Source organism: Neltuma alba, unplaced genomic scaffold (assembly GCF_004799145.2).
Source record: "Neltuma alba isolate B1F8T4 unplaced genomic scaffold, ASM479914v2 tig00013286_pilon, whole genome shotgun sequence".
NCBI classification, from domain to species: Eukaryota; Viridiplantae; Streptophyta; class Magnoliopsida; order Fabales; family Fabaceae; genus Neltuma; species Neltuma alba.
In genome coordinates, this window is record NW_021637572.1 from 15523 (window position 1) to 40252 (window position 24730).

General features: G+C 35.6%; 3 protein-coding genes and 1 pseudogene across 3 annotated transcripts; 1 reads left to right on the forward strand and 3 right to left on the reverse strand.

Annotated features, from left to right (window-relative positions):
- The first annotated feature begins 2530 nt into the window (after window positions 1-2530).
- On the forward strand, window positions 2531-5306 carry LOC114736031 (glycosyltransferase BC10-like). The gene is made up of 2 exons (XM_028923817.1): window positions 2531-3214; window positions 4536-5306. The coding sequence occupies exons 1-2, from the start codon at window positions 2642-2644 to the stop codon at window positions 5235-5237; spliced, it is 1275 nt and encodes a 424-aa protein (XP_028779650.1). The 5' UTR covers window positions 2531-2641; the 3' UTR covers window positions 5238-5306.
- Window positions 5307-5838: 532 nt separating this feature from the next.
- On the reverse strand, window positions 5839-8898 carry LOC114736030 (probable leucine-rich repeat receptor-like protein kinase At1g68400). Its single transcript, XM_028923816.1, has 2 exons — window positions 7517-8898; window positions 5839-6609 (listed from the first exon to the last, which is right to left on the reverse strand). Exons 1-2 carry the CDS (start codon window positions 8859-8861, stop codon window positions 5963-5965), a joined length of 1992 nt encoding a protein of 663 aa, XP_028779649.1. The 5' UTR covers window positions 8862-8898; the 3' UTR covers window positions 5839-5962.
- A 4491-nt stretch (window positions 8899-13389) lies between these two features.
- LOC114736028 (LEAF RUST 10 DISEASE-RESISTANCE LOCUS RECEPTOR-LIKE PROTEIN KINASE-like 2.1) lies at window positions 13390-16433 on the reverse strand. The gene is made up of 3 exons (XM_028923814.1): window positions 16046-16433; window positions 15269-15304; window positions 13390-14522 (listed from the first exon to the last, which is right to left on the reverse strand). Exons 1-3 carry the CDS (start codon window positions 16146-16148, stop codon window positions 13390-13392), a joined length of 1272 nt encoding a protein of 423 aa, XP_028779647.1. The 5' UTR covers window positions 16149-16433.
- Window positions 16434-19675: 3242 nt separating this feature from the next.
- LOC114736032 (LEAF RUST 10 DISEASE-RESISTANCE LOCUS RECEPTOR-LIKE PROTEIN KINASE-like 2.7) lies at window positions 19676-23925 on the reverse strand (annotated as a pseudogene).
- Window positions 23926-24730: the final 805 nt, after the last annotated feature.

Consider the following 24730-nt stretch of genomic DNA (forward strand, 5'->3'; position numbering starts at 1 on the left):
GCCGTCATTGTTTTTTTTTTTGTTGGAAAAATGATCAAACATTGAAAAAGTAGAAGGGAATTTATAAAATACCGAATGAGAAGTAGGAACAGCCATCATTGTTCCCTTGACAAATGATAACAATAATTACTATGGTCCTTAATATAAAACTTATCTAACTAATTTGATTAGATTAAAAAAAGTTAGGTAAGTTAGTTAATTATAAGAAATATGATAATTTTTTTTAAATATCATAATTATCTTTCTCAATATACTCATTCCTTCTCCTAATTTATTATGATCAAGGAAATATTAATAAGGGTAATTTAGGTAAAATTGATAAATATGATAAATAAATATAATATTTAGGATTACGAATAACTCAACAATTAGGACTTATATTAAAAAGTAAAGAAGTAATACACATATTTATGCATGTATATCAAATTTCTGAAATCTCATAGGTGGCAACGAAAGTTTTTGTCTTGCATTTCTGATCATTGTCTCAACTTGTTCACTTGAAAGTGACATCTAAATGACACCTTTCTCCTTCTGTTTCCAGTCAAAATAAATAAATAACAAAACTATGCAATTATATATTATTTTCATTCTGATTTTCTTTCTCCTTACCCTTTATCTTGTTCTTTGAAATCGTCAGAACAAGGAATTTTGAATAAGAATATTAAATAAAGGTAAGTCCTGCTGTTAATTGTCATGTGTCGTTGAATTTTACAATAGCCGAACTTCCCAAGAATGTTTAAGCGACAAAAGCCAAGCCTCATTATTTTATTACCAATAGACCTTTTAATTAGTCTCTGTTTAATTGTTTTCATTTGCCTCTTTTTTTTTTTTTGTTTCCCATGGTCACTATGCTCTTTGTTTTCTTCTCGTTGTCCTGGATTGTTGACCCCTCTTGCTATATTAATCATTGATTATAATTTAAGAAAGATTTAAAAGTCCGATGCTGGTTGAGATACTGATCAAAGATTTATAGTTGTTTTGAAAAATACTAATATAATTTTTTTCAAATACGTAAAAATTAAAAGAAACTGTATTTGGTTTTCAATTAAAATTGCATAAATTTCTCTTCTAATTTTTAAATATACACGATCATCATTTGAAGCAAAACGTTTGTACATTTTAGTCTGATTTTTTCTGCATGAAAAAACCTTCCTTAGTCTATAACTTCATTACCCTCCGACCCCAAATATAGAATGTAATAGAAAGTCTTGATTTTGTTTTAAATGTGAGATTTTAATTCACTTTATCTTCAATTGCTCTTAATAAGAAGGTTTTCATCAGAAAATAGTTTTAAATGCAAATACTTAAAAAGATATTTAAAAATCAACACACATTTTAACAAATTATTAATTTAACTAATTTTCTTAATCTTTATAAATTAGTTATTTAATTTTTATATTTAGCAACTGGAGTAGCACGTATTTTCTTGAAACTAAAAATGCTCCAAATGAAGTGTATAGAAAAAGCTTTAAATGTGAGGGAAAGAGCTTTGTAAGAAGTTTTACGAAAAAAAGGAATTTATAAGAAAAAAGTACTCATAATATAAATTAAAAAAAAATCTTTTAACTATAAATCTCTTCAATTTCTACTGCCTCTCATACAATTTTCTGTTACATTTCAGCTTATTACTAATTAGCAAATGGCTTTTAAAATAAGTTTAAAATTTTAATCTTTTAATTTGCAAACAAATCTTTGCAGTTCTAGATCTCTCAATCCTTTTCCTCTTTTCCATGACAATCCCTTGACCTGAGGTTTCCAATTCCATCAGTCACATCATTTTCCCCATGTTAATCTTGATTGGTAGAGAATTAATCAGAAAATTACCGAATTCTGGATTGAAAAAGTCTTCTTCAGGATGCTTCCATCTTCACGTGTTCTTCTAGCAAATGCCACTTGTTTGGCGGAAAAAGCGTCTTCTGTCCCCAGGAATTGAATTATTGAAGGAGTACCAGAAAAACGAGTAACCAAACACGTCTTAACAAGGAGGCTGGGCTGGCGGCTTCTCGTAACTTAGTCGACGTCGTTACATAACTTTCAACGGTCATAAACTCCGCAAAAAACGTCAACGTCGTTTTGGATATTCCTCCTAGCAGAACCAGTAACAAGGCGGCACCAGATCAACAACAACAAACCAATGCGTTTTCTTTGAAGTTTCAGCGAAAATAATAATGATCTAACTTTATTTGATCACGAATATATAAGGGAACACACACGCACATACACATATCCGTTTCTCTGTCTCTCTCTCTGACTATTTGCGTGTGTTTTCTTGTAACCGAAACAACGAGGCATATAATCAAAGCCAACGAAACCGAGTTCTGGGTTGGCTAAAGTTTGATCTTTCTTAAGAATCTGTTGTTATTTCAGCAGATTAAAGCTGATATTCAAAGTGGGTATCGAAGATTATCATCGTCCTCACCTTCTTGAGGATTTGAATCTCTTTCTATCTCTCTGTTGGTAATCCTTACTTCATATAGATTTGTTCTGTTTTCTTCTTTTATGACTTGATGAGCATATACAGATATCATATCAAGTATTGCTGATAAGATAATCTTTCGGAGCCTCTGCTAGATCGCAAATCATAGCACAAGAACAAAGGAATTGATCTTCATTTTGCAGTTTTCTTTTTGTTGGGGCAGAAATGAAGAGCCAAAACAATCAATACCCAGTACAATCATCAGTTTCAAAGCTTTTCAATGTTCACAACCACCGGGTTCGTCTTCTTCCCCACTTGCTCCTTCTGGGCTGTGGAATAACCCTAGGGATTATCATCAGCTTCTACCTTCAGAACTGCAACTTCAGTGTGGAGTTCACTCGGTTCTCAATCTCTTCATCCTCATCACCAAGGATATTAGCTCCCGTGCCAATATCTCAGAGACCACAACCAGAAATGCCTAATGTTCCTGCCTCTAAGTCTAACAGTAGTTCCTTGAAGGAGTATCTTAAGCCTCCTGTGGCCATGCACGACATGAACGATAAGGAGCTTCTATGGAGGGCTTCGATGTCTCCTAGGATCGCGGATTACCCTTTCCAACGTGTTCCTAAAGTCGCCTTCTTGTTCTTAACAAAAGGTCCTGTGCATTTGGCTCCTCTGTGGGAGATGTTCTTCAAAGGACATGAAGGCTATTACTCAATCTATGTCCATTCAAACCCGTCTTACAATGGATCCGACCCCGAGAGCCCGGTGTTCCATGGCCGCAGAATTCCTAGCAAGGTCAGTTTGTTTCTCCTTCATTACTTTTATTTAATGATATGGTTAATAAATTGACTTGGACTTGGAAAATTAGCGATATGAGAATGTGAATGTCCTTTGTTTTGAAATGATGACTTTATTAAACCTATGTAAAACATAACTACGTCCTTATTTGTAGGCATACTAGCTAGTTGATTTTATCTATAAGTGGGAACAGAGTAGGAGAAAACCAGTGACGAGGCCATGAGAGTAGAGAAAGCAGAACAAAACAGAGGAAGACGCTAATTGCTTTATATTATATTATAATCTCACATGAACACGATCATAGATTTAGTGTCCAGTTAAAGTCAATAATGACAAACCGAAAACAATATTTTCAATAATGGCAGTCATCTGTACTATCTTTGCCTTAATCTGAATCACGACAATAAGCTTATATTCATTTTATTCGCATTTTTGAGTTCATTTTCCTTTTTTAATATTATTCACATCAGCTATGCATTTGTTTTATTGTATTCAAATTGTTTCTCTAATCTCTGTAATAGAACGAAGGAATAATCAAGAGGCTAAGAATAGGCTTAAGCAGAATAGATAACCCCCCGGGGGGGGGGAGAAAACAGAGGAAGACAACAAAGGATTCATAATTTCATACAGGGTTCATAAATTTACAGTCTATACGCAATTTACCCTTACACATTTAAAGTCAAGAAATATAGCTATGGTCAAAATGGTAAGCTAGAAAGATATATGTATGCATGTATTTTTCAAGAAAGCAAATTCCATTTCGGTGGTCCAACATGCAATAGCAAGAAAAAAACAGAGGCCTATCCTCTTTGTGAACTGAACTTCTTCTGTTGATTAGTACGACAGTCACATTGATCATCACGTTCATCTCCATCAACTGGTCCTATCCCATATGCTACGTTTAATCTCATTAGATCTGCCTCAGAGCTGTGTGTCCCACGTGTATCTCCAAGCATGGTAGGTAGCTCGTGAGGCCCAAAACAACAGCTTTTTGACCAAAACATTCCCAAGGTCGTCAACCTGCAATTCCTAACATAGGTTCCTAGGTTATATTTCATTTCCTTTTTGCATTTTGCCTCTATAAGAAAAGGAAGCTCGGCAAAACTCAGACATTTCAACGAAAGAGATACTTCAATTTCCTTCGCTTATAGCTTCTGACAATTTCTTCTTAAAAATATCATTATTTCGCATGTTTTTGTGGGACCTCTCCATAGCTACATGACGCTTTTATAATTAGTTAGTTCACCTAATAAGCTGGGCCTGGGTCAACCAAAATCAACACCGACTAACACTTTCATCTTCATCACTTGTGAAACAGAAAGTTCAATGGGGCAACGTCAACATGATCGAAGCTGAACGGCGGCTGCTGGCGAACGCCCTCCTCGACATCTCCAACCAGCGATTCGTCCTCTTGTCGGAATCCTGCATTCCTCTGTTCAACTTCTCCACTGTCTACTCCTACCTCATCAACTCCAAGCAGAATTATGTCATGGCCTACGACGACCCTAGCTGGGTGGGTCGTGGCCGTTACCGTCCCAGGATGCTCCCACGTGTGTCCCTCCGACAATGGAGAAAAGGGTCACAATGGTTCGAAATGGACAGAAACCTGGCACTGGAGGTTGTGTCGGACAGAGTGTACTTCCCTCTGTTTCAGAAGTATTGTAATGGTGATTGTTACGCGGATGAGCATTACTTGCCTACGTTCGTGAGCATCAATTTCTACGAGGGGAATTCGAATAGGTCGTTGACTTGGGTTGACTGGTCCAAGGGTGGGCCCCATCCGACCCGGTTCTCGAGGGACGAGGTGACTCCTGGGTTGTTGGAGAGGTTGAGGAACAAGAAGTGCAAGTATAATGGGGGTCATGAAACCAACGCGTGCTTCTTGTTTGCTAGAAAGTTCTCGCCTTCTAGTTTGCCCAAGCTTCTCACTATTGCTCCTAGGGTTATGCATTTCTCAAATACTCATGGTCAACATCCGAATGCTTTCCATTGGAGCAATAATTTAAGAAAACTAAAGTGACCTGGGAGCGCTTCTTTGAAAGAAATCATTTGATTTATTCTTTCCGTCATTCTTTTTCTTTTTCTTTCTCTTTCCGTCATTATTCTTCTTCTTCTCATCCCTTCCCTAGATGAGAAAAGAAAAAGAGATACAGGATGACGAGACATAAACCCGAATTTCTTGGAGCTGTTTGTAGTTCTTGCACTGAATTTCGTGTTTTTGTATAAAACCTCACAGGTGGATCTTGGAAGTGAATTTTAATGTGGTACTCTGGACCACTTGTCCTACTAATTAGACAATAAAAGTTAGATGCCTCAAGCCATAAGGCAGAGCAAGAACTTCGAATTTCGAATATCTATTCCTTGCTTCTTTAATGGTTAGAAAAAAAAAAAAAGAAACTTCACATTAAAGCTAGCAACTTTGCCTATCAATCTGGAGAATAGGAATAAATTCAAAACTGCTTTCCCCTTCTCACTCAAAAAAGAGAATACTTTATTCTGGTTGGGTCATGTAAGAATAAAAATCTGTTTTTGCTGATTCAAGACGTAACACTCTGTTTTTGTCCTAGAACCCTCTCCTCAGGAGAAAAGAATTGTAAAGGGGAAAAAAAAAAGAAGATATGAACTTTAATTTTAGAGCTAATACAAAAAACTTTCATTTCGCATCGATTTGATTATCAGAATCCCATACAGGACAATGTGACTGAATATTCAGAGAATGGTTGAAGAAAAGCTAACAGAGGAACTTCAGGAAGCATCTTCAGACACGGAAGGTGAATCGGACCCAGAGTCCAACGTGTCATGACTCGGCCCCACCTCGACCCCACGAATCTCCTCGATCATCTTCACCACGTGGCTCATGCTGGGCCGTTGATCAGGCGCAGCGGCCGTACAGGACAGAGCAATCTGAAGCAGCCCCACCATCTCATCCTCAATATCCTTGTACCTCATCAGCTCAAGATCGAATACCTCCGCCGTCCATTCCTCCCTTACCACCGACTGTACCCACCTCGGAAGATCTACCATCGCACTGCCGCCGTACCCGCTGCCGTCCACGGAGGATGGGCACTTCCCGGTGAGAATCTCCAGTAGGACGACGCCAAAGGAGTACACGTCGGATTTTTGAGTGCATCTCCGTCCGTCGAGAGCCTCCGGGGCACGGTAGCCGTTAGATTTCGGAGTGGCGGTGGGGCCCGCAAAGATGGAGAGCCCGAAATCTGCCACGCGTGCATTTCCCGCCATGTCGAGGAGGATATTTGTGGATTTGACGTTACCGTGGGTGAGCTTAAGCGACTTGCATGAACTGTGAATAAAAGCCACTCCACGCGCCGCCCCGGCTGCTATTTTAAGCCTTGTGGTCCAGTCCAGTGGGGTACGGCCAGGCCCTCGGTTACCTGTCGGAAACGAAGTTAACAATTTAGCCATTAAGTTTTGTATAATTCGAATTTGTCACTAGTTTCTTTTCTTTGGAAAACAGGGCAAGGGTTCAAATGGGTGGGTGGCTCCCTTGGCACTTTTTTGGTCATAATGCCTGGAAAATCTGGGACTAAAGATAAAAGCATAAGGACATGTTTCTGGAAAAGAACAAAAAGCAAAAGAAGATCTGGAAAAAAGAAGACACTGATTAGGCTCCTGCGTTTTCAACAGTTGCTTTCGTCTGCAACAGTTTGCTCGTAAACGTACAGGAAAAATAGAATAGAAAAATGCCACTGCTTTCCTCAATCCTGGTACGCCGTGACAAGTTGGAAACAATCCATCATTCATAATCACATGGTCCAACTTCAATAATTTAAAAAAGGAAGAAGCTCTAAATGGACCCTATCTAAGCTACAGCTTTAATGCTTATAATCTCCATAGTACATCATCGTGACAGGGGAATGCAAAAATGAGCAGTTAAATCCTCAAACCGTGTTTTAGCTTCTGCGTAAATATTCTGGTCCAACTTTGATGTTCTAAAAAGTAGCCAAAGCACGACCTTCTAAAACTAACTAGATCCATTGCACCCTACAATTAGGGGTGTCTTACTCTGTCGTATTGGTGTTGGATATTTATTATTATTATTCAACCCAGTTTGGCCACGAAGATAGTAACAAGTGGGGCAAATTAAAAAGTAATGATTAACGATAATTTAATAGAGCTAGTAAGAACAAGAATCCTCTCAACTGGTCCTCACAACTATCATCGGCGTTCTTCATCTATGTCGGAATGATTTTTCTTGTTCACCAACTTTTCTCAGCAGTCAAATTCATGATAAATACTAAAAGAGATAGTAATCATTGCAGTAAAATGAAATTGACGTACCATGAAGAAGCCAGAACAAGCTTCCATTGGGCATGTAATCAGATACCAGCAACTTCTCGTCTCTGGCAAAATAGTAAGCTCTCAAATTAACGATGTTTGGATGCCTCAATCTTCCCAGAATTTCCATTTGTTGCTCGAACTCTTTCTTCCCTCCAATCTGAGCTTCTTTGAGCCTCTTGACGGCGACGACACTTCCGTCATCCAGAACCGCCTTGTACGCCGTCCCGAACCCCCCTTTTCCCAGCATTTCCGCTGAAGCTCGAAGCAAATCCTCTAGCTCGAATTTCTTCACCCCTTCGAAGAACACCATTCGGCCCCTCTCAAACCCCGATTGAACCGGATACGGACTCGATGAATACACGATTTTCTCGCTCTCCATTAGCTTCGAACCTTTTCCGTCCTTCAATTTCGCGGCGTAGTTTTGCCAGAAGTAGCAGTACAGCAGAAGGGAGACCACTGCGAGGACCACAATGTCGCCGAGAATAATGGCGATGAGAGCAATGGGGCTTATTTTTGCTGATGAATTGGATTTTCTGGGACGTGTTGCTTCGTTTGCAGGCATTGAGCTCGGTGTGGACGATATAGTTGGTGTTCTTGGGTTGCTTCGCGGCGTTAATGGCGACGCAATGGCTCCTTCAGATCCGGGTTTGCTGGGTTCGGCCACAAAGTTGGCACATTTCTGCATCGGAGCTCCGCAAAGAGACGGATTTAGAGCGAAACTCGATTCGGGGAAACCCGACAGTGATTTGGGTATTTGGCCGGACAGTCGATTCCCGGAGACATTGAAGTCTTGAAGGTTAGGAAGGTTAAGACTAGGAATGTCGCCGGAGAAACGGTTCTCATTTAGACGGAGAGTGAGAATGTGGGTCAAATGGTTGACCGTCGCGGGAATCTCGCCGGACAAGTTATTGTGTGACAGATCAAGACGGTACAAGCGGAAAAGCGACGAGACAGTCGCCGGAAAGCCACCGGAAAACTCATTGTAAGAGAGATACAAAAGTTTCAGGGCCGTGAAATTGGAAAGGCTAGGAATGGGACCGGAGAGGCGGTTTCGCTTCAGGCTCAAAACTCGAAGCTGAGTTAGATAAGTCAAATGTTCGAAAGAGCCTCGGAGATCGAGGTCTTCAAGAACGAGCCGCGAGACTCTGTCATGGAGGCAATATACGCCGGACCAAGAAGTACAAGGGTCAGTACTGGGGTTCCAAGTTGAGAGCTTGTTGGACGTATCTGAAGAAGTTTTAAACGCCATGAGAGCTTCCAAGTCTGGGATTTTGGAGCTCTGAACAAGAAGAAGAAGATGGAAAAGTGAAGAGAAGAAGGCAGCCAAGTAAAGGGGTGCCACCATTGTTGCAGTAGAGATGCAGAGACAGAGCAAGACGAAAATGGGGCTCGTGGAACGAATTAGAGAAGTAGGTTTGTCGTTTTGAACGATAAATGAGCGAGGCAGTTAGATGTAGAAGAACTATCTCATGGTAGTGACAATGGTGTAATTAAATGAACGCGTAGGGGTTTAATGGCGATAAAATAAATCCCTGACGAAATAGGATTTTTTCTTGAGGAAAGCATTGATAAAATTAAAATTAAAAAAATTTCAACTTAACTCATGCAAATAATTAAATATTCCTCCTCTTTGCTTATAAAGTAAAATCTAATTTAAAAGTTAATGTTAGTTTTATATATAAAATTTATTTTACATATTTATTAATTTTTTTAAATTAATTTTAGAGAAAATGATAAATAAAAAAGACTGAAATTTAGATATCTCAATTTAAGAAACTAAAGATTAGAAATCACATAAAGAAAAGTTATTTCCAAAATGGGATATCCTAATTTCTGTGATTTCTAATCATTAGCTTTTCAAAATGGGATATCCTAATTTCAGCATTCTTTATAGGGTTAAGGTGCACCCAGCACCCCCAAGTATTTTGTCAGGTGCACCCAGTGGCCTAAAGTAATTTATGGTGCAATTTTACCCTCAAAATAATTAAAATGGTGCACCCGTATCCCATGCTAACAGATCTGTTAGTTTGACCGTTAAATTGATGAGTCAGCACAAGTTTGACCAGAAAATCTGACGTGGCATGTCTAATAAGCAGGTGATGTGGAATTTTTTCGGGGTTAAAGTGCATCAGCACCCCCAAGTATTTTTCCAGGTGCACCCAGTGGCCTAAAGTAATTTATGGTGAAATTTTGCCCTCAAAATAATTAAAATTGTGCACCAATATCCCATGCTAACAGATCTGTTACTTTGACTGTAAAATTGATGAGTCAGCACAAGTTTGACTAAAATAATCTGACCTAACATGTCTAATAAGCAGGTGACATGACTTTTCTTGTTAATTTCATTGTTTTGTCTGAATATTACTCTTCTGGTTTTATTTATAAGACACTTCCAGCATGTTTCACACAGACTAAGGAAAATCCTAAATTTCATTAACTCTCATTTAAATTTTAATAACTTTCCAACTTTATCCCTATTTAATATACATTATACCTCATATAAACAAAGTCAATACAATAATAAATGAGGTGTAAATTTATACATCCATACAAAAAATTTCTTTCAGTGTCTTATAAATAGGATCAAAAAATATCTTTTCTCTCTACCCTATAAATAGGACTAGAGGAGTATCTCTGAAAAAATTTCTTACTTTGAAAAAAATTCCAAGAACCGAAAGAGCATTTACTTAACAGATAAAACAAAGCAGTGGAAGACGAAAAAAATTCCACATCACCTGTTTATTAGACATGCCAAGTCAGATTATTTTGGTCAAACTTGTGCTGACTCATCAATTTCACAGTCAAAGTAAGAGATCTGTTAGCATAGGATACTGGTGTACCATTTTAATTACTTTGAGAGCAAAATTGCACCATAAATTACTTTAAGCCACTGGGTGTACCTGGAAAAATACTTGGGGGTGCTGGATGCACCTTAACCCCAAAAAAATTTCACATCACCTGCTTATTAGACATGCTACGTCAGATTTTCTGGTCAAACTTGTGCTGACTTATCAATTTAACGGTCAAACTAACAGATCTGTTAGCATGAGATATCGGTGCATCATTTTAATTACTTTGAGGGTAAAATTGCACCATAAATTACTTTAGGCCACTGGGTGCACCTGACAAAATACTTGGGGGTGCTGGGTGCACCTTAACCCTTCTTTATATGTCATTTTCCTTTAACTTTATGGATGCTCTCACAATAATAATTAAGTAATAGAAAGAGAAAATTTTTTTAAAAAAATAATTACAATATTTAAAAAAATCATATTAACTAATTTAATTATGTTTTTAACTTATTCAAATTAATTAATTAAATTTTATATTAAAAATACCGTTAAGTTTAGGAAACATGGCAAAAAAAGAAGTTATAAATTCGTAAATACCAAATAAGAAATGTCAATTAAAATTTATTATTATTTACAAATTTAATATTATTAATTCCAAATAAAATATTAGTACTAAACTTCATTTAAAATTTAGTAATTTTTAGTTTCTTTTTTTTTTGTTATTTCTCTTAAATTTATTTATTTATTTTTTGGGAAAAAAAGTCAGTCGGTTAAAGAAACAGAGACGGTACATGAAGGACGTTGCTTATACGTGCGAATATATTAGCAGCTTTTGGGGCAGGACGTGCTGCATGTGAAAAGACGACGCCATCCTTCTAACCACGGCTAAGGGGCCTGCATCGATCGACGCAAGATCAAACCGGGATGCGCTCCCCCGCGCTCCACAGCCACGGACAATCATGAGGATCGCTTGATCTTTTTAAATTAAATTTTTTTATATGAAAAATATTTAAGTCAAATCAAATTGCACATATTGATCATCTCAGGTTTTTTTTAATCACATGTCTCTCAATATTTTTTTCATTGATATAATAAATATAAAAAATTTAATGTAAATATTGTGCTTTTTATATTTAAGTGTTTTAAAGATATAAATACAGGAATAAGTTTTCGTCAAGACAGGAATCCGTACAATCTTATTCATAAATTATTTTTAACATTCTTCATCATAATCAAAGAAAATTTTAAAATTTATTAACTTAGTCTAAAAATTTAAAAAAAATTATACTTTTCTACGTCAATACTCCTCTAATATTTAATATAAGATCTATTTAACTAATTTGATTAGAATAAAAAATTTAGGTAAGTTAATTAATTATAAGTTAATTAATTAGAAGAAATATTACATGTTTTTTTTTCTTCTAAAAAACCGTAATCATCATTTTTAATATTCTTCCTCTATTGTTTACTTAATTATAATTAATGGATTATTAATAGGCGTAATTTGAAAAAAAAACTGATAGATATGAAAAATATGTCTTATATTTAAAACTAAGATTAACTCAATAATTAGGTTCTATATTAATAACTAGAAAAGTATTAAATAAGAAGAAAAGAAAAGGATGTAATAAATAATTAATGCGTTGCCATATTAAAAAAAAAAACTTTTTAGCTAAATTTAATTATTTTCAAAATGGATTATTATTTTGCTACGAGATTAATTGGGTTAAGCTCCTGATACTTTAAAGTTTAAAATCTTGCGAAAACAAAAATGTATTAAAAATAATTTCCAACTCGGCTTTTATGATTTTCTTTTTATTTTTCAAATAACTTTTCATCCTTTTACCCAAGAAAACCTTTCATCATTTTCAACCAAGCTTGTATTATTTCTAACCTGTTTTTTCAGCAATTTCTCATTAACATCTTCTTTTAACTGTAATTATTACCCTTTTGAAGTCCTAAAGTGTCATTTCGTCGTCAATTATGAAGAATTATGCTTTTTAGAAGGAATGACAGTAGTTTGGAAGATATAAAAGAAACATATCAATCAATCAATTGTGGGGTTGTATCAAAAAAAAAAATCAATCAATTGTGGGGATTTCGGTCCAAAAAAAAATCAATTGTGGGGATATATAATATATTTGTTTTTTCTTGATAAGTCGGAAAACAATTGTGGGGATATTATTTCTTGTAAATGGAATAGATGCCCAAAGCTTATGAGTCATGACAATTAAGTGCCAAATAATAAAATTCTCTGTTTTTTTTTTTTACCAGCAATAAACTCCATCAACTCTTATCATGCACTATAACTCTCTATCATCCAAGTCAATTTAAGAAAAATTACCAATTCGTTTTCAGTTGAAGAGGGTCTTTGGTCTTTCATCCCTTTTCTTAAGCAAAAGAAATAGCTCATTACTCAAAGCAGTGAATGCAGTAAAGAAAGACCCAACTAAATGATTTTGAATATGATATTTATATTTTTCTAAAAAAATTAGATTAAATAATCTTAAAATGTTCACACATATTTTTAAGGATTAAAATCATTATCATAGTTCATGAGACGCATTACTATTTGTTTTTCCAAATATCTATAAGTTTTAAGGAAGTTATTATATTATTATTTAAAATCATCTATTTTAAAATCTCATAATTACTTTCTTAAAATTTAGTGCTAGTTCCATAAATTTTTATGTTAACTTTGATTTTTTAAAAATGATCATAATTTTCTCTATTTCTTAAGCTGGTAATAATTTGGAGCCAAATTTCTAGCTTGAAAGAGGCAAGTTTTCACCTTTTGCTTTCCTCAATCTTATGTCTTCTACTCTTTGGACAATTCTGAATATTCCTTGCCCCTAAAGAGGACAAACCCGTTTCTCAACAAACAGAAAACAGAGCTTCATCTGTCAATGCAAATGTTGAAATTTTTTATGCTTGATGATATATGAAAAGAAAGAGAAAATGCAAACATGTTTAGAGTTAAAGCATTGAAAAATGAAATTGCATATTACAGTTTTCAAAAGGAAAAGATTATAAAAACGTAAAACAGATAAAACACAGACCCATATATAACAAAAGGGAATCCTATAACTGCACAATCTCACATAGTTGAGATGTGGAATGAACAGGAGTTGTTGAAGAAGAAAAGAAAAACGGCTTAGGAGGTACTTGCAGGGTTTCCAAGCTTCCTTCCAACATCTCCACTACTTCACTCATTGCTGGTCTCATTGAAGGGTCAGTTTGTATGCACCATAAGCTCACCATTATCATTTTTCTCACCATTTCTTTTTCAGTATCATTCCTAATGCATCCCAATTCTAGTTCTTGATTCAGTTCAAGGCGCTTATAAATCCATTGTGGAACATAAATTTCACTGGAATGATCAACTTCAGCATTCATGTTCCTTCTTCCTCCAACCATTTCTAGAACCACCATTCCAAAACTGAAGACATCTGATTTGTGAGATACGTCGCCATAGTTTCTTGAAAATACTTCTGGAGCAATGTATCCTGCAGTACCCCTTGCTTCCAATATGGACACAATCCAATCTTTTATTGGCAGTATTTTAGCGAGTCCAAAATCTGAAATTTTCGGGCAAAACTCCTTATTGAGTAGGATGTTATGAGGTTTTATGTCAAGGTGCAGGATTTTGGTCTTGTTACAACCTCTGTGTAAGTACTCTAATCCTCTAGCAACACCAACTGCAATATTATATAGAGTTTGACAGTCCAATTGGTGTTCAGCCATGCTGCAATCAGACTTCTCATATATGAATTTCTCGAGAGATCCATTAGACATAAACTCATAAACTAGAGCTCTTTTCGAATCTTGGAAACAAAAGCCTAAAAGGCTAACAATATTAACATGAGATGTCCGGCTGATACTTGCAACTTCATTAATGAATTCCTCATTCATACATTTTAACTGACTTAGCACTTTCACCGCAACAAGACGCCCATCTGGTAGCTTCCCTTTATATACAGTTCCAAATCCTCCTTTGCCTAATTTGGTTTTGAAACAGTCTGTGATTTTCGTTATCTCAGAGTAACTGTACTGTCTACAAGAGATTGGTCCATGTTGCTCCAGAGCGGCTTCAGTTATTTGACGGGTTGCATGTCTCTTCCTCCAAAAGAGATTGGATGAAGCAAGAGCAAGAAGCTTTCTTCTAGAGCAAAAGGCCAGGAACAATAGCACAGCAAGTCCCGCAGAAGAAGCCACTACAATAATTAAAAAGTGAAAATTTTGAAGAATGTCGGATAAAGATATGCCCCACAAGAAACAGCATGCATACGAAGGCTACCAATCATATTAAATAATCACTAATTTGACTTTTAGCCAAAGTAACAGCTTTTTTTAGTGCTACTTTCGGTTTTTAATGCAAAGCTAGTTGGTTAATTCAAATAGGTTAAAAAAGTTTGTTGAGTTTGTTATTTGTAATAATTAGGTGTTGTCTTTTCTAAAATACCCTGACTAATCATGTGTATTAGCTAGAACTACCATTTGATTGAACTTTTAACATGTGCAACTATTATAAGGGCTGCTTTGAAAAAAAAAAGATAAATATAAGAGACAAGATAAATTTGAGTCTCATATTTAGGATCAAATCGAAATTCAAATTACTTTTTATATTAAGGATCAGAGGTAGTATTTATTTTCATCCTTCAATGAATAACGAAAGAAGCCTCAATAATAAGCCTGGTCTTTCATATTGTATTTATATTCCAATATAGTTAAAAGAAAATGAATATTAGATGGACATGAAGAGAAAGAAGAATAATGCAGAGGACGTGCATACTTCTAGAATCATCTACTCACATGCTATGGCAAATTACATGATTATTACTTTAACCTTATGCTCTAACACGAGTTGAAGTGAAAGGTAACAATAAACAGTTGAAGCAATTATATATACGCATTTAAACAGCTGAATCTTGACAATGCTGTTTTTGACAAATTGTTTTACCTGTTGTCCCAATGAGCACGGTTTTTCCAGTTTTCTCTGCGAGGAACAAACAAATTAAATAGAATAAGTTAAACCAGCACCAATAAGTAGAAAGCATACTTTGTGTGCTATTTCCTGCTTGACGAAAGAACAGTCTTATGTTGGTAAGAAAAAATACTATCCCTACTCCTTAATATAAAAGTTAGTTTGATATTTAATTTGATCCTAAATATAAGATCCCAATCCACATTATCTCTCATATTTATCTATTTTTTTCAAGGTAGTTTTTGTAGTAGTTGCACATGTTAAAAATTTTATCAAATGATAGTTCTAGCTAATACTCCTTTTGTAGTGTATATTACACTATAAAATAGATCTTATATTTAGGACCGGAGGAGTATACACAATTAGCAATGATATTTTAGAGAAGACAGTACGTATTTATTACAAATAACTACTTGTCTTAATCTATTCAAATTAATCAATTAGCTCTTGTATTACAGATTGGGGGTAGTACTTCTTTGGTTTATTGTTAAAATGCTAATAAAATATAAAGTATTTCAAATTTCAAGTAGCTATTATTATGAGTTTCAGAAATTCAAACCCAGAATACGGATATGCTAAAAAAAAAAAAAAGTCTTGAGTTGGAAAATAATAACGGACTATCAAGAGACCTCTAAGGTTTTCTGAGTAATATTTATGTTCTTGGTCACAATGTTTGTGAGCAGTTGTTTTCAAAAATTGAAATGTAAAAAACTGTTTCAAGCCGAGTTACAAGAATCATGCAGATCCACGTACCTCTGTCACAATAGAAGTTTCTATTGCTGTCAAGTCGACATTGGCCACCTATCTGGTTGTAACACTTATCACAAGCATCAGATAACTGTACTTCAATGACCATTTGAGCAGTTAAGAATGATAAAAGATCTTTGGTATGATTCTGGTGTTTACTTGGAAGCAGAACAACAGAGCAAGCTGAGAAAGATCTTTGGTAATGATCAAGAGGACGCTTGTTCAAGTGGTAATAATAGATATTATAGTTATGGCAGGCATGACTATAAACACTGGCAGGAGGGCTAATGTTGAGGCTGTGATCACATCTAAACAAGGTTATGCTATGTTTGATATGAAAAGAAACCAAAGGAGAGGCATGAGGAAAAGTGATATTCTTGTTGAAAATTTCACAAGTTTTGGATTTCAACCTCTGCTGCAGATCTAGATCAGTAACAGTAATAGAATTATCCTGCAGAATGATGCTTGTAAGCTTGAATGGCCTTCCATTCTTCTCCAGTTGAATCGTTTTATTCGAAGATGGATCATCGCAGCCATGTATCATCGTTAAGCCACAATCCTGTCTTTCTGCCTTTGTGAAAGGGAAATAGATCTTCCCAAGTTCTCCACAATCAAATGATCGAGGACACTTGTCATGGTTTCCATTTCCATGTCCAGCCAGAAATAGAAGCACCAGTTCAGAATACAAGAGGAAGCGAGACATGTAAAGTGGAATCATCCCAATTTGGTTTGCTTTTTCTTCAAGTTATAGCACTTTTTTGGACTGGTTCACCTGCAAGAAAAGCACGATATGAGAGGAAATTAAAGAAGAGAATATAAGAATAAAGGATATACTGATACATAAAGTAGAAATGTTACCAAAAGATGTGTGCAAAGAAACAATAAAGTGCTTTTGCTTATATAGCTGAGTTTAAGATTGTTTTGTTGACTTGGAAAAGGATTGCAAATACTAAGGAAACATGCAGGAAGGAGCCAGATGGTGGAATTCTAACTCCATGTTAGATCCACAGTCAACAGTGACTTGTAAAATACTTTCGAGGATGAAGCTGAAGAATTTTAAGCTTGGAGTCCATGTCTGTTTGTGCCGTTTATAGAAATTAAGAATACTTTCATATTTATTTATCACTTTTAATTTTGAATGAAGTTTATCTTCTGATGAATCAAATATTTAGTTGAGAATCCTCCAACTTTTATGCAAAGTTAATGTTGAGTTATACCTAGTCCACTTTTGTAGATTAAGCCACTATCCCAATATAAATGGGGATATTATGTGAATAACAAAATATATGAGTCCAGAAAAGAAGTATTACCTATATGATTTATATTATTTAATATTCAAATCCTAATAACTACATATATGTTTGAGGGAGTCAGTTTTGGAGTCTTGAAAAACTTCTCTCTCAGAAGGCCACTCCTCTCTTCCAACTGGTGTCATTTATTGTATAACAATGTAGTGTTTGTCTTATGATTGTACATTGCGTGGGCATATTGGATTATTCGTTGGACTCTAGGCATGCTCTGAAATACTTGAATTAATTTTATCGATTATATTGCTCCAGATTGGAATTATTCAATGTCAGTCTCTAAAGCAACTCGAACAAATTGAAGAAAACTATACTATTAAACAAACCTCTGTTTTTCAGAATTAGCCTCCCATTATTTAGTTGGGAAGATCGAACTCCCTTATCTTGATTCATTCACTGCGATATGCAAACATTTTCAAATTGAAAGCTTTTAACATTTCAAACTCGTCCATGTGATTGTTATTGAGAGTAACAATAGGCCACCTTACGAATTTAACAAAGGAAAAAATTAATCGTTTATATATGTAGTTTTGAGCTGGTCCATCTCTGAATTTTAATTTGCTTAACTTAATCCCTGAAGTTTCAGTCATTTAATAAAACTGCTCCCCACACCTTCCAAAAAAACATCTTAACTATGGTGTAACAAGTCATGGAATGTAGAAACTAACGATTAAATAGCGAAAATTGAGATATTGAGTTGCATTAGGTTGAACTTAAAGAACTATATGCTCTAAATGCCCATCTGGATTAGTTTAATTGATTAGAGGTTTTTCTACCTGTTTCTCTCGAAAAGGGAAATTATCCACACTCTTGTCCATATGAGAAGAGCGAAAGATGTCTAGATTATTTCTTTTTGACTTGCAAAATTCTGAGAAGATGCTTTCTAAACATCAGCTTATCTCATCAACAAATTACCCATTGCCGCTCTTCACCTCCTCAAGCTTTCCAGAACAAAAATCTTTGATTTTGCATGATATTAGAGTGCTCCAAACTTAATGACGATAATTCAAGAACATGGAAAACTCAAGAGCTGCTTGAATTCCTATCATTCCGAAGTCTGCGAAATGCGCTCGACCATTCATATTTATGAAATTACCATAAAACTACCATATATAATCACGTTATATTCTTGTTGAAAACATTGACGAGAATATCTGACAATTGCTCAGATGCAAAACTTGTTAAACTCGAAGAAAATACCTCAGCTTAGTTCTTGGTTTAGGTGACCCGTTAGTAGTTAATAATGCGATGCCGAATTGTTAAAAACATCCATGAACTAATTTTTAGACAACAGAACAGCACAAATACAAGAGACTTCATGTTTGTTTCGTTCTGAATTAAATCATAATACTATCTTCAAATTACGGTTCAGAACATATCATGATATTCTGAGATTAGTTTGTAAGTCGCTAAGCTATAAGAACCACAGGCATAGAATCAAAACTGAGATTCAACCAAAGAATTTCCTATATGTATTAAGAGACAACTGGCTCTTCAATATGATCAACACTTACATGCCTAGAATTATTTCTACAGCATACAGCAACATTCAATGATAAAATTCCGCGGTTCTGTAAAAGTGAGAAAACAAGTTAAAATATTTCATAGCATTGTGCTCAAGTCTTAACGAAGATATTTTGGAAGTTCATATGTATCTTAAAATCAAACATAGATTCAAGTTCCTCAAAATTGGTGCCATTCATTCTGTTTGTTTGTCTCTGTTCCTGTAAATAAGAATGTAGAAATGATAAAAAGAAAGTGTATATCCAAAAAAGAAATGATGCAAGGTAGAAATATTGCCATAAGATGAACGCAAGAAAACACTGAAAATCTTTGGTTATTATAGCCGAGTCTAAGACTATTGTATGGATTTGGAAATGGACTGCAAAGATTGGGGAAACAAGTTGCCATAGAAAAACATTTTTAAATAGAAAGCTTCGATGAATTGCTGAACTTTTACATTTTCATACTTAAGACATCTCTGTTTGTCTGTTTCTCTTCTTAGCAGGCAACATTGATAGAATTTTTACAGTAAGGAGAGAGGTTAACATAATACAAGTCTAAAAGCATTGCCACGTTCTTGATGTCAGTATATGAGAGCTTCTACAGGCAAGCAGAGATCTAATTTGCAATTGATAACTTCAGAAAATAACAAGCATGCACAGAAAAGTTACCAAGCAATGATGTAAATTAACAGTCACCATTTTCTTGCTGTCTCAGTGCATTAGCAGGGTCTTATTAGAAAATAACAAGCACAAACAGAAACATAAACATATGGGTCTTGGAGTATCATGCCTTAATGAAACTGCCCCATAGGACAAAAACCATGGAATCAGTGAGTTGATGAAGAGAAAGAGCATGGTGATCTTGAAGGAGATGATAAGTAAGGCTTAGGTGGGACCTGCAAGGTCCCAACTCTGCCCTCAAGCATCTCCACCACTTTATTCATCACTGGACGGTTTGAAGGGTTAGTTTGTATGCACCATAAGCTTGTTATAACCATCTGTCTTATCCTCTCTTGGTCAGTTTCATTTCTAATGCTCCTCAGTGCAAGGTCTTCATTGAATTCTAGACGCTTGTAAATCCAATGAGGAAAATATATTTCACTAGTATTGTTAACATTGACATTAACATTCCTTCTTCCTCCAATCATTTCTAAAACCATCATCCCAAAACTATAAACATCTGATTTGTGAGAGACGACACCAAAATTTCTAGAAAATACCTCAGGAGCAATATATCCGATAGTTCCTCTGGCACCCCACATGGATACAGCACTTTCATTTCTAGGACATATTTTTGCTAATCCAAAATCAGAGATCTTTGGGCAAAAGTTCTCATCCAACAAAATGTTGTGAGGTTTTATGTCAAAATGCAATATCCGAGCATTACATCCTCTGTGCAAATACTCTAGTCCTCGTGCAACACCCACTGCAATTTGATGCAATATTTCACAGCTCAATTGGAGGTTACCATTAAGGAGGTTGGCTTCATTTTCAAAGATGAACTTCTCTAACGATCCGTTAGCCATAAACTCATAAACAAGTGCCTTCTTTGGTCCTTCAAAACAAAGTCCCAGAAGAGTGACAATGTTAACATGGGAAGTCTTGCTTATACTTGCTACCTCATTGAGGAATTCCTCCCCATTACTTTTTGTTTCATTCAAAACCTTCACAGCAACTAGACACTCATCATGTAACTTCCCTTTGAACACACTTCCATAGCCTCCTTGCCCTAATTTTTCTTGGAAACAATTGGTCATTTTCTTTATCTCAGAGTAGGTATATCTGTTTGTGGCAAGTGATTTGTGGCTCTTTAGAAAGGCCTCAAAATCTTGATGAGCTTGAGATTTGTTGTTCCAGAATATAGTGATTTTGTCAGAAAACATAGCCCTCTTACAGAAGTAGACTATAGGAACAAAAACTCCCATTATTGCAACTGCAGAAACTGTGATCAATAGGAGGTGAGATTATCCGAAATTTTGTAGCCGTTAATGACTAACATAAATACTGCTTAACTATCACATTGTTTCCGTAAGGATTCTTTCTTGTTTCAACTATGTTTATCATATATAAAAAGCTTACAGATTAACATCTCTCTCACTCTCTTCATGTTAAATTCTAATTTCATGATCAGTTTTAGTATATTTTCGGTCATCCATCATCGTGAGAACAGTTATGAGACCTCGGGGCTGATGTTTTCAGTTGATGCGATAATAATAATAAATTAATGTTAATCAAGTACAATGTATCACCTGTAGCGGCTATAACCACTGACCTCCGTGATTCCTTGCCAACTGAAAAAGGAAATTATAGTTAACACTTGACACACGCGGAGAATACTTACAAACTTGAAATTTAGGATCCTAAAAGCTAGGGCGAAGGAGAAAAGGAATAAGCTAGGAATCAGGATGAACCCAATTAAAATCTTAACGTTGGTTATAATTTATATTTAATTGTGCACCGAAAGATCCAAACGTCGACCCCTTAATGACGATGTTTTTTTCATTTTCTTTTTCGATAAACTACTTGTCAAGGTTAAAAGGAAAAAACAAAGAAAGAAAAAGGAGAGATCTCAATTTTATATATAAAGGGAAAATATACTTGCAGGTCCTTATAGTTTGATCAGATTTTGAATTAGGTTTTATAATTTTATTTTATTTTATTGAATCCTTATAGTTAATTTTGTTAAATTTATAAGTCCTTCTGTCACTAATGTTGCAAACATCATTAATCATGCAAACATCATTAACTCACAATGGCAGAGGATGATCGGGTAGTGTGCTTCTCTCCCCTCTCCCAAGTTTATGTCTCTCTCTCTATCACCTTTCTCTCTCATCTGTTAAAGCTAACCATGATGAGCTCGATTACATGTAGAAGGAGTGAAGAAGGACTGCTTCTTTGACTGATCCTACTCTTCATCAACATGGGCACGCTACTTCTATGCTGTTATAAGTTCAATTACGCCAAGACAGAGTATAGTGAGGATTGGCGTTCAGCATTGTACCCATCGCAATTTTTTTGGTGAACTCTTATGGCCACTTTCATTAGCACTGCCGTTGTGGGTTAGCAGTGTTTGCAACATTAGTGATGGAAGGACTTGTGAATTTAACAAAATTAACTATAAAAATTCAATAAAAAAAATATAAGGACCTAATTCAAAATCTGATGAAACTATAAATATATTTTCCCATATATAAATCACTTTTAAATACACCATCGAAATAAAAAAAATATTTTTATTTAAAAAACTTAAAATTGAGTAAGCTTTTAATTTTTGTCTTTAACTAATGTTTTTATTTAAAAAACTTAAAACTGAGTAAGAGTTTTTAATTTTTGTCTTTAGTTAGTTTTATCAACCTGGAAAAAATAAAAGCATTCTCTCCCACTTTTTTTTTTTTTTTAGGTTTTCTCTTCTTTTTCAACAAAAGGCATCTTTAGAAAACAAATACTATTAAGGGGGTGTTTGGAGAATATCAGAAGTGTTTCTGAAAAGTATTTTGTGCAAATCGAGATAAAATTATTCACATATTTACTTCGTATACCGTAAAAATACTTTAAAATCATGATTTTGATTCCATCCAAATACCCCTAAATATCACAAAAGATTAATCACTTTGTATCGTTACAGAGAGCAAACCTCCAGAAGAACATCTGGCAAGCTGATCGCTATTGCGGCAAAAGCACCTGAAGCCGTTAGCATCGAAGTCGAAGCCGCACGTCCCTCCACTGCTCTGGCATGCGTCGCACCCGCTCACCGTCCAATTCCTTTGCTTTAACAAGAATCCTCTTCTCAAAGCCTCTCTTATCCCTCCTTCCACATTCTCCACCACCGTCCTCATCGTCGACCCATCTCTGCAATTATCCTTCGCATACTTCAACTTCTTCTCCTCGTCATTCACCGCCATACCCAACACCCACCTCGTTCTGTTCCCTTCAAAGCAACCCAATACGTTTGCTTTCATCTCCTCCGCCAGCGACGGTAAGTCACAACCGAAGAACAGCAGCACCTCCTTCTGGTTCGGAGCCAAAGTAAACCTTATGCTGGTGGTGAGGTTGGTGGAGGGGGAGAAACAGTTCGTGGAATTGGAGAGTTGGAAGCTAGGGTTGGAGACCCGAAGAGAGTGATTATTGTAGAAAATTTCATCGACGATGTAAAAAGTATTGGAGAGATTGAGCACTGGGAAGCCATTGGAAGCACAGACAAGGCCGAAATGAGGCAATCCACAGGAGGGATCTTGTTTACCTTTGATATGAAAGGGGAAGGTTATGTTTTGCCCATTTCCGCAGGTTTTGGGGCTCGCAAGCTTGGAACCTTGGGTTCAAAGAACCCACAACATTTCCGAACAAGAACAGAAGGTTCAGAATGAACAACATGGAAACACGGGGTGACATTTCTCTGTCAGATGATACTTCTTTTCCTTCGAACTTCAATGGCTACTTAGCTTGGTGGAAGATTTATCTGTGTTTCTGTGCTTAGTGAGGACCGTTAGTTACCACCAGAAGATTAAGCGGGGACTAAGAATAGTGGAGGACTTCATTGCAGTGAATGTTGACTTTAAAATGAAAAGCGAAGACTGGTCAAACGTGTTAGGAGGGGCTCAAACTTTTGAAAACTACGGGTAACAAAATTTTTGACAAGGAAATTAAATTTTGTTTCAACTGGATTGTTTTCTTGGTCATGTTTGAAATACATAGGCTGCGTGCTGCAAAAATAGCGTCGTAATTGCATGGAATGATTATCAAATTAAATATGGACGCATGAAAAAATAAATATTTAACCATGCAGAATTCCTCTTCCTTACCTCTTGTTTAATTTGCTCAAAATCTTCAGAGCAATGGGACATTTTAGTATTATAAGAACAAAAAACTCCTACTGTATATATTATACCTGCATAAGATGTTAATAAGATTAGAAGAGATGGGATTACGCAAAACCCTGGGCATTAATGAGTGGCATAGATACTGATTAGCTATCCGATTATTTCCATAGAAGTTAGTGTGTTTTGTCAGCTGGACAGTGGCCTCCCTTCTGGTAGTGACACTCGTCACAATCATCAGATAATTGCACTTCAGTATCCATTTCACCGCATAAGAATGATGATGAAAAATCTGGTATATGTCAGGTTCTTACAAGGAAGCTGAAGAATTGAGCAATCAGGTAAAGATTCTCCTGCTGATGAACGACATTTGTACGCAGTAATGATGATTTTCCATTCTTCTGCAGTATAATCGTTTTAAATGAAAAAGGATCATCACAACCATATATATATGTATGTATAGTGATAAATCCAGTGTTACAAAGCAAAGGGAAGTGGAGACTCCCAGATTGTCCACACTTGTCATGCTTCCTACATTTCCATACCCAGCAAGAAAACTCTAATTATGATTGAACTGTCCTCCCATTATAAATCTCCTACTTGAACTTCTTCATACACAGTTGACTTGGTAATGGCTGGCGATTTAAAAGCTTGTTTATATATACTAATTTGTCAAGTCACGCGCATTTGTTAAATCTTCATTTGAATATTTTTGAAGAATATTTTGAGTATATTTTGAAGAGTTATCAATTACTTTTAAGTGATTTCTAAGAGTTAATTGAGAAATCATTTGGGGCATTAATTGGGGGATTTTAGTGTGAGTATCATAGCTTTAAATCAAAATAGAAATCGTTTAGTTAAGATATAAATAAGTAATAAAAAGTGGTTCTGAAACAAAAGAAAAAATAATAGTTATTAGTTATATTTTATTTTGTTTCTTCCATTTATTTTTATGAATTCCTTTTCTTTGACCTTTAGCATAGGTGACGTCATTTTCTTTAGGTGAGGAGAATGAAGTTTTTGAATTTGGAAGAGGCCGAGGCGCACCGTTTGGAGAAAGAAAAATTT

Bases quoted from the DNA above. Each gene is read 5' to 3' on its own strand.
- LOC114736031 (XM_028923817.1), top strand. From the start codon at position 2,642: ATGAAGAGCCAAAACAATCAATACCCAGTACAATCATCAGTTTCAAAG. The intron at 3,215-4,535 runs GTCAGTTTGTTT...CTTGTGAAACAG, and splicing joins GCCGCAGAATTCCTAGCAAG to AAAGTTCAATGGGGCAACGT.
- LOC114736030 (XM_028923816.1), bottom strand. From the start codon at position 8,861: ATGGTGGCACCCCTTTACTTGGCTGCCTTCTTCTCTTCACTTTTCCAT. The intron at 6,610-7,516 runs GTACGTCAATTT...CGTTTCCGACAG, and splicing joins CTTGTTCTGGCTTCTTCATG to GTAACCGAGGGCCTGGCCGT.
- LOC114736028 (XM_028923814.1), bottom strand. From the start codon at position 16,148: ATGGTCATTGAAGTACAGTTATCTGATGCTTGTGATAAGTGTTACAAC. The intron at 15,305-16,045 runs GTACGTGGATCT...TGTTCCTCGCAG, and splicing joins AAACTTCTATTGTGACAGAG to AGAAAACTGGAAAAACCGTG. The intron at 14,523-15,268 runs GTAAAACAATTT...TAATTATTGTAG, and splicing joins CGTGCTCATTGGGACAACAG to TGGCTTCTTCTGCGGGACTT.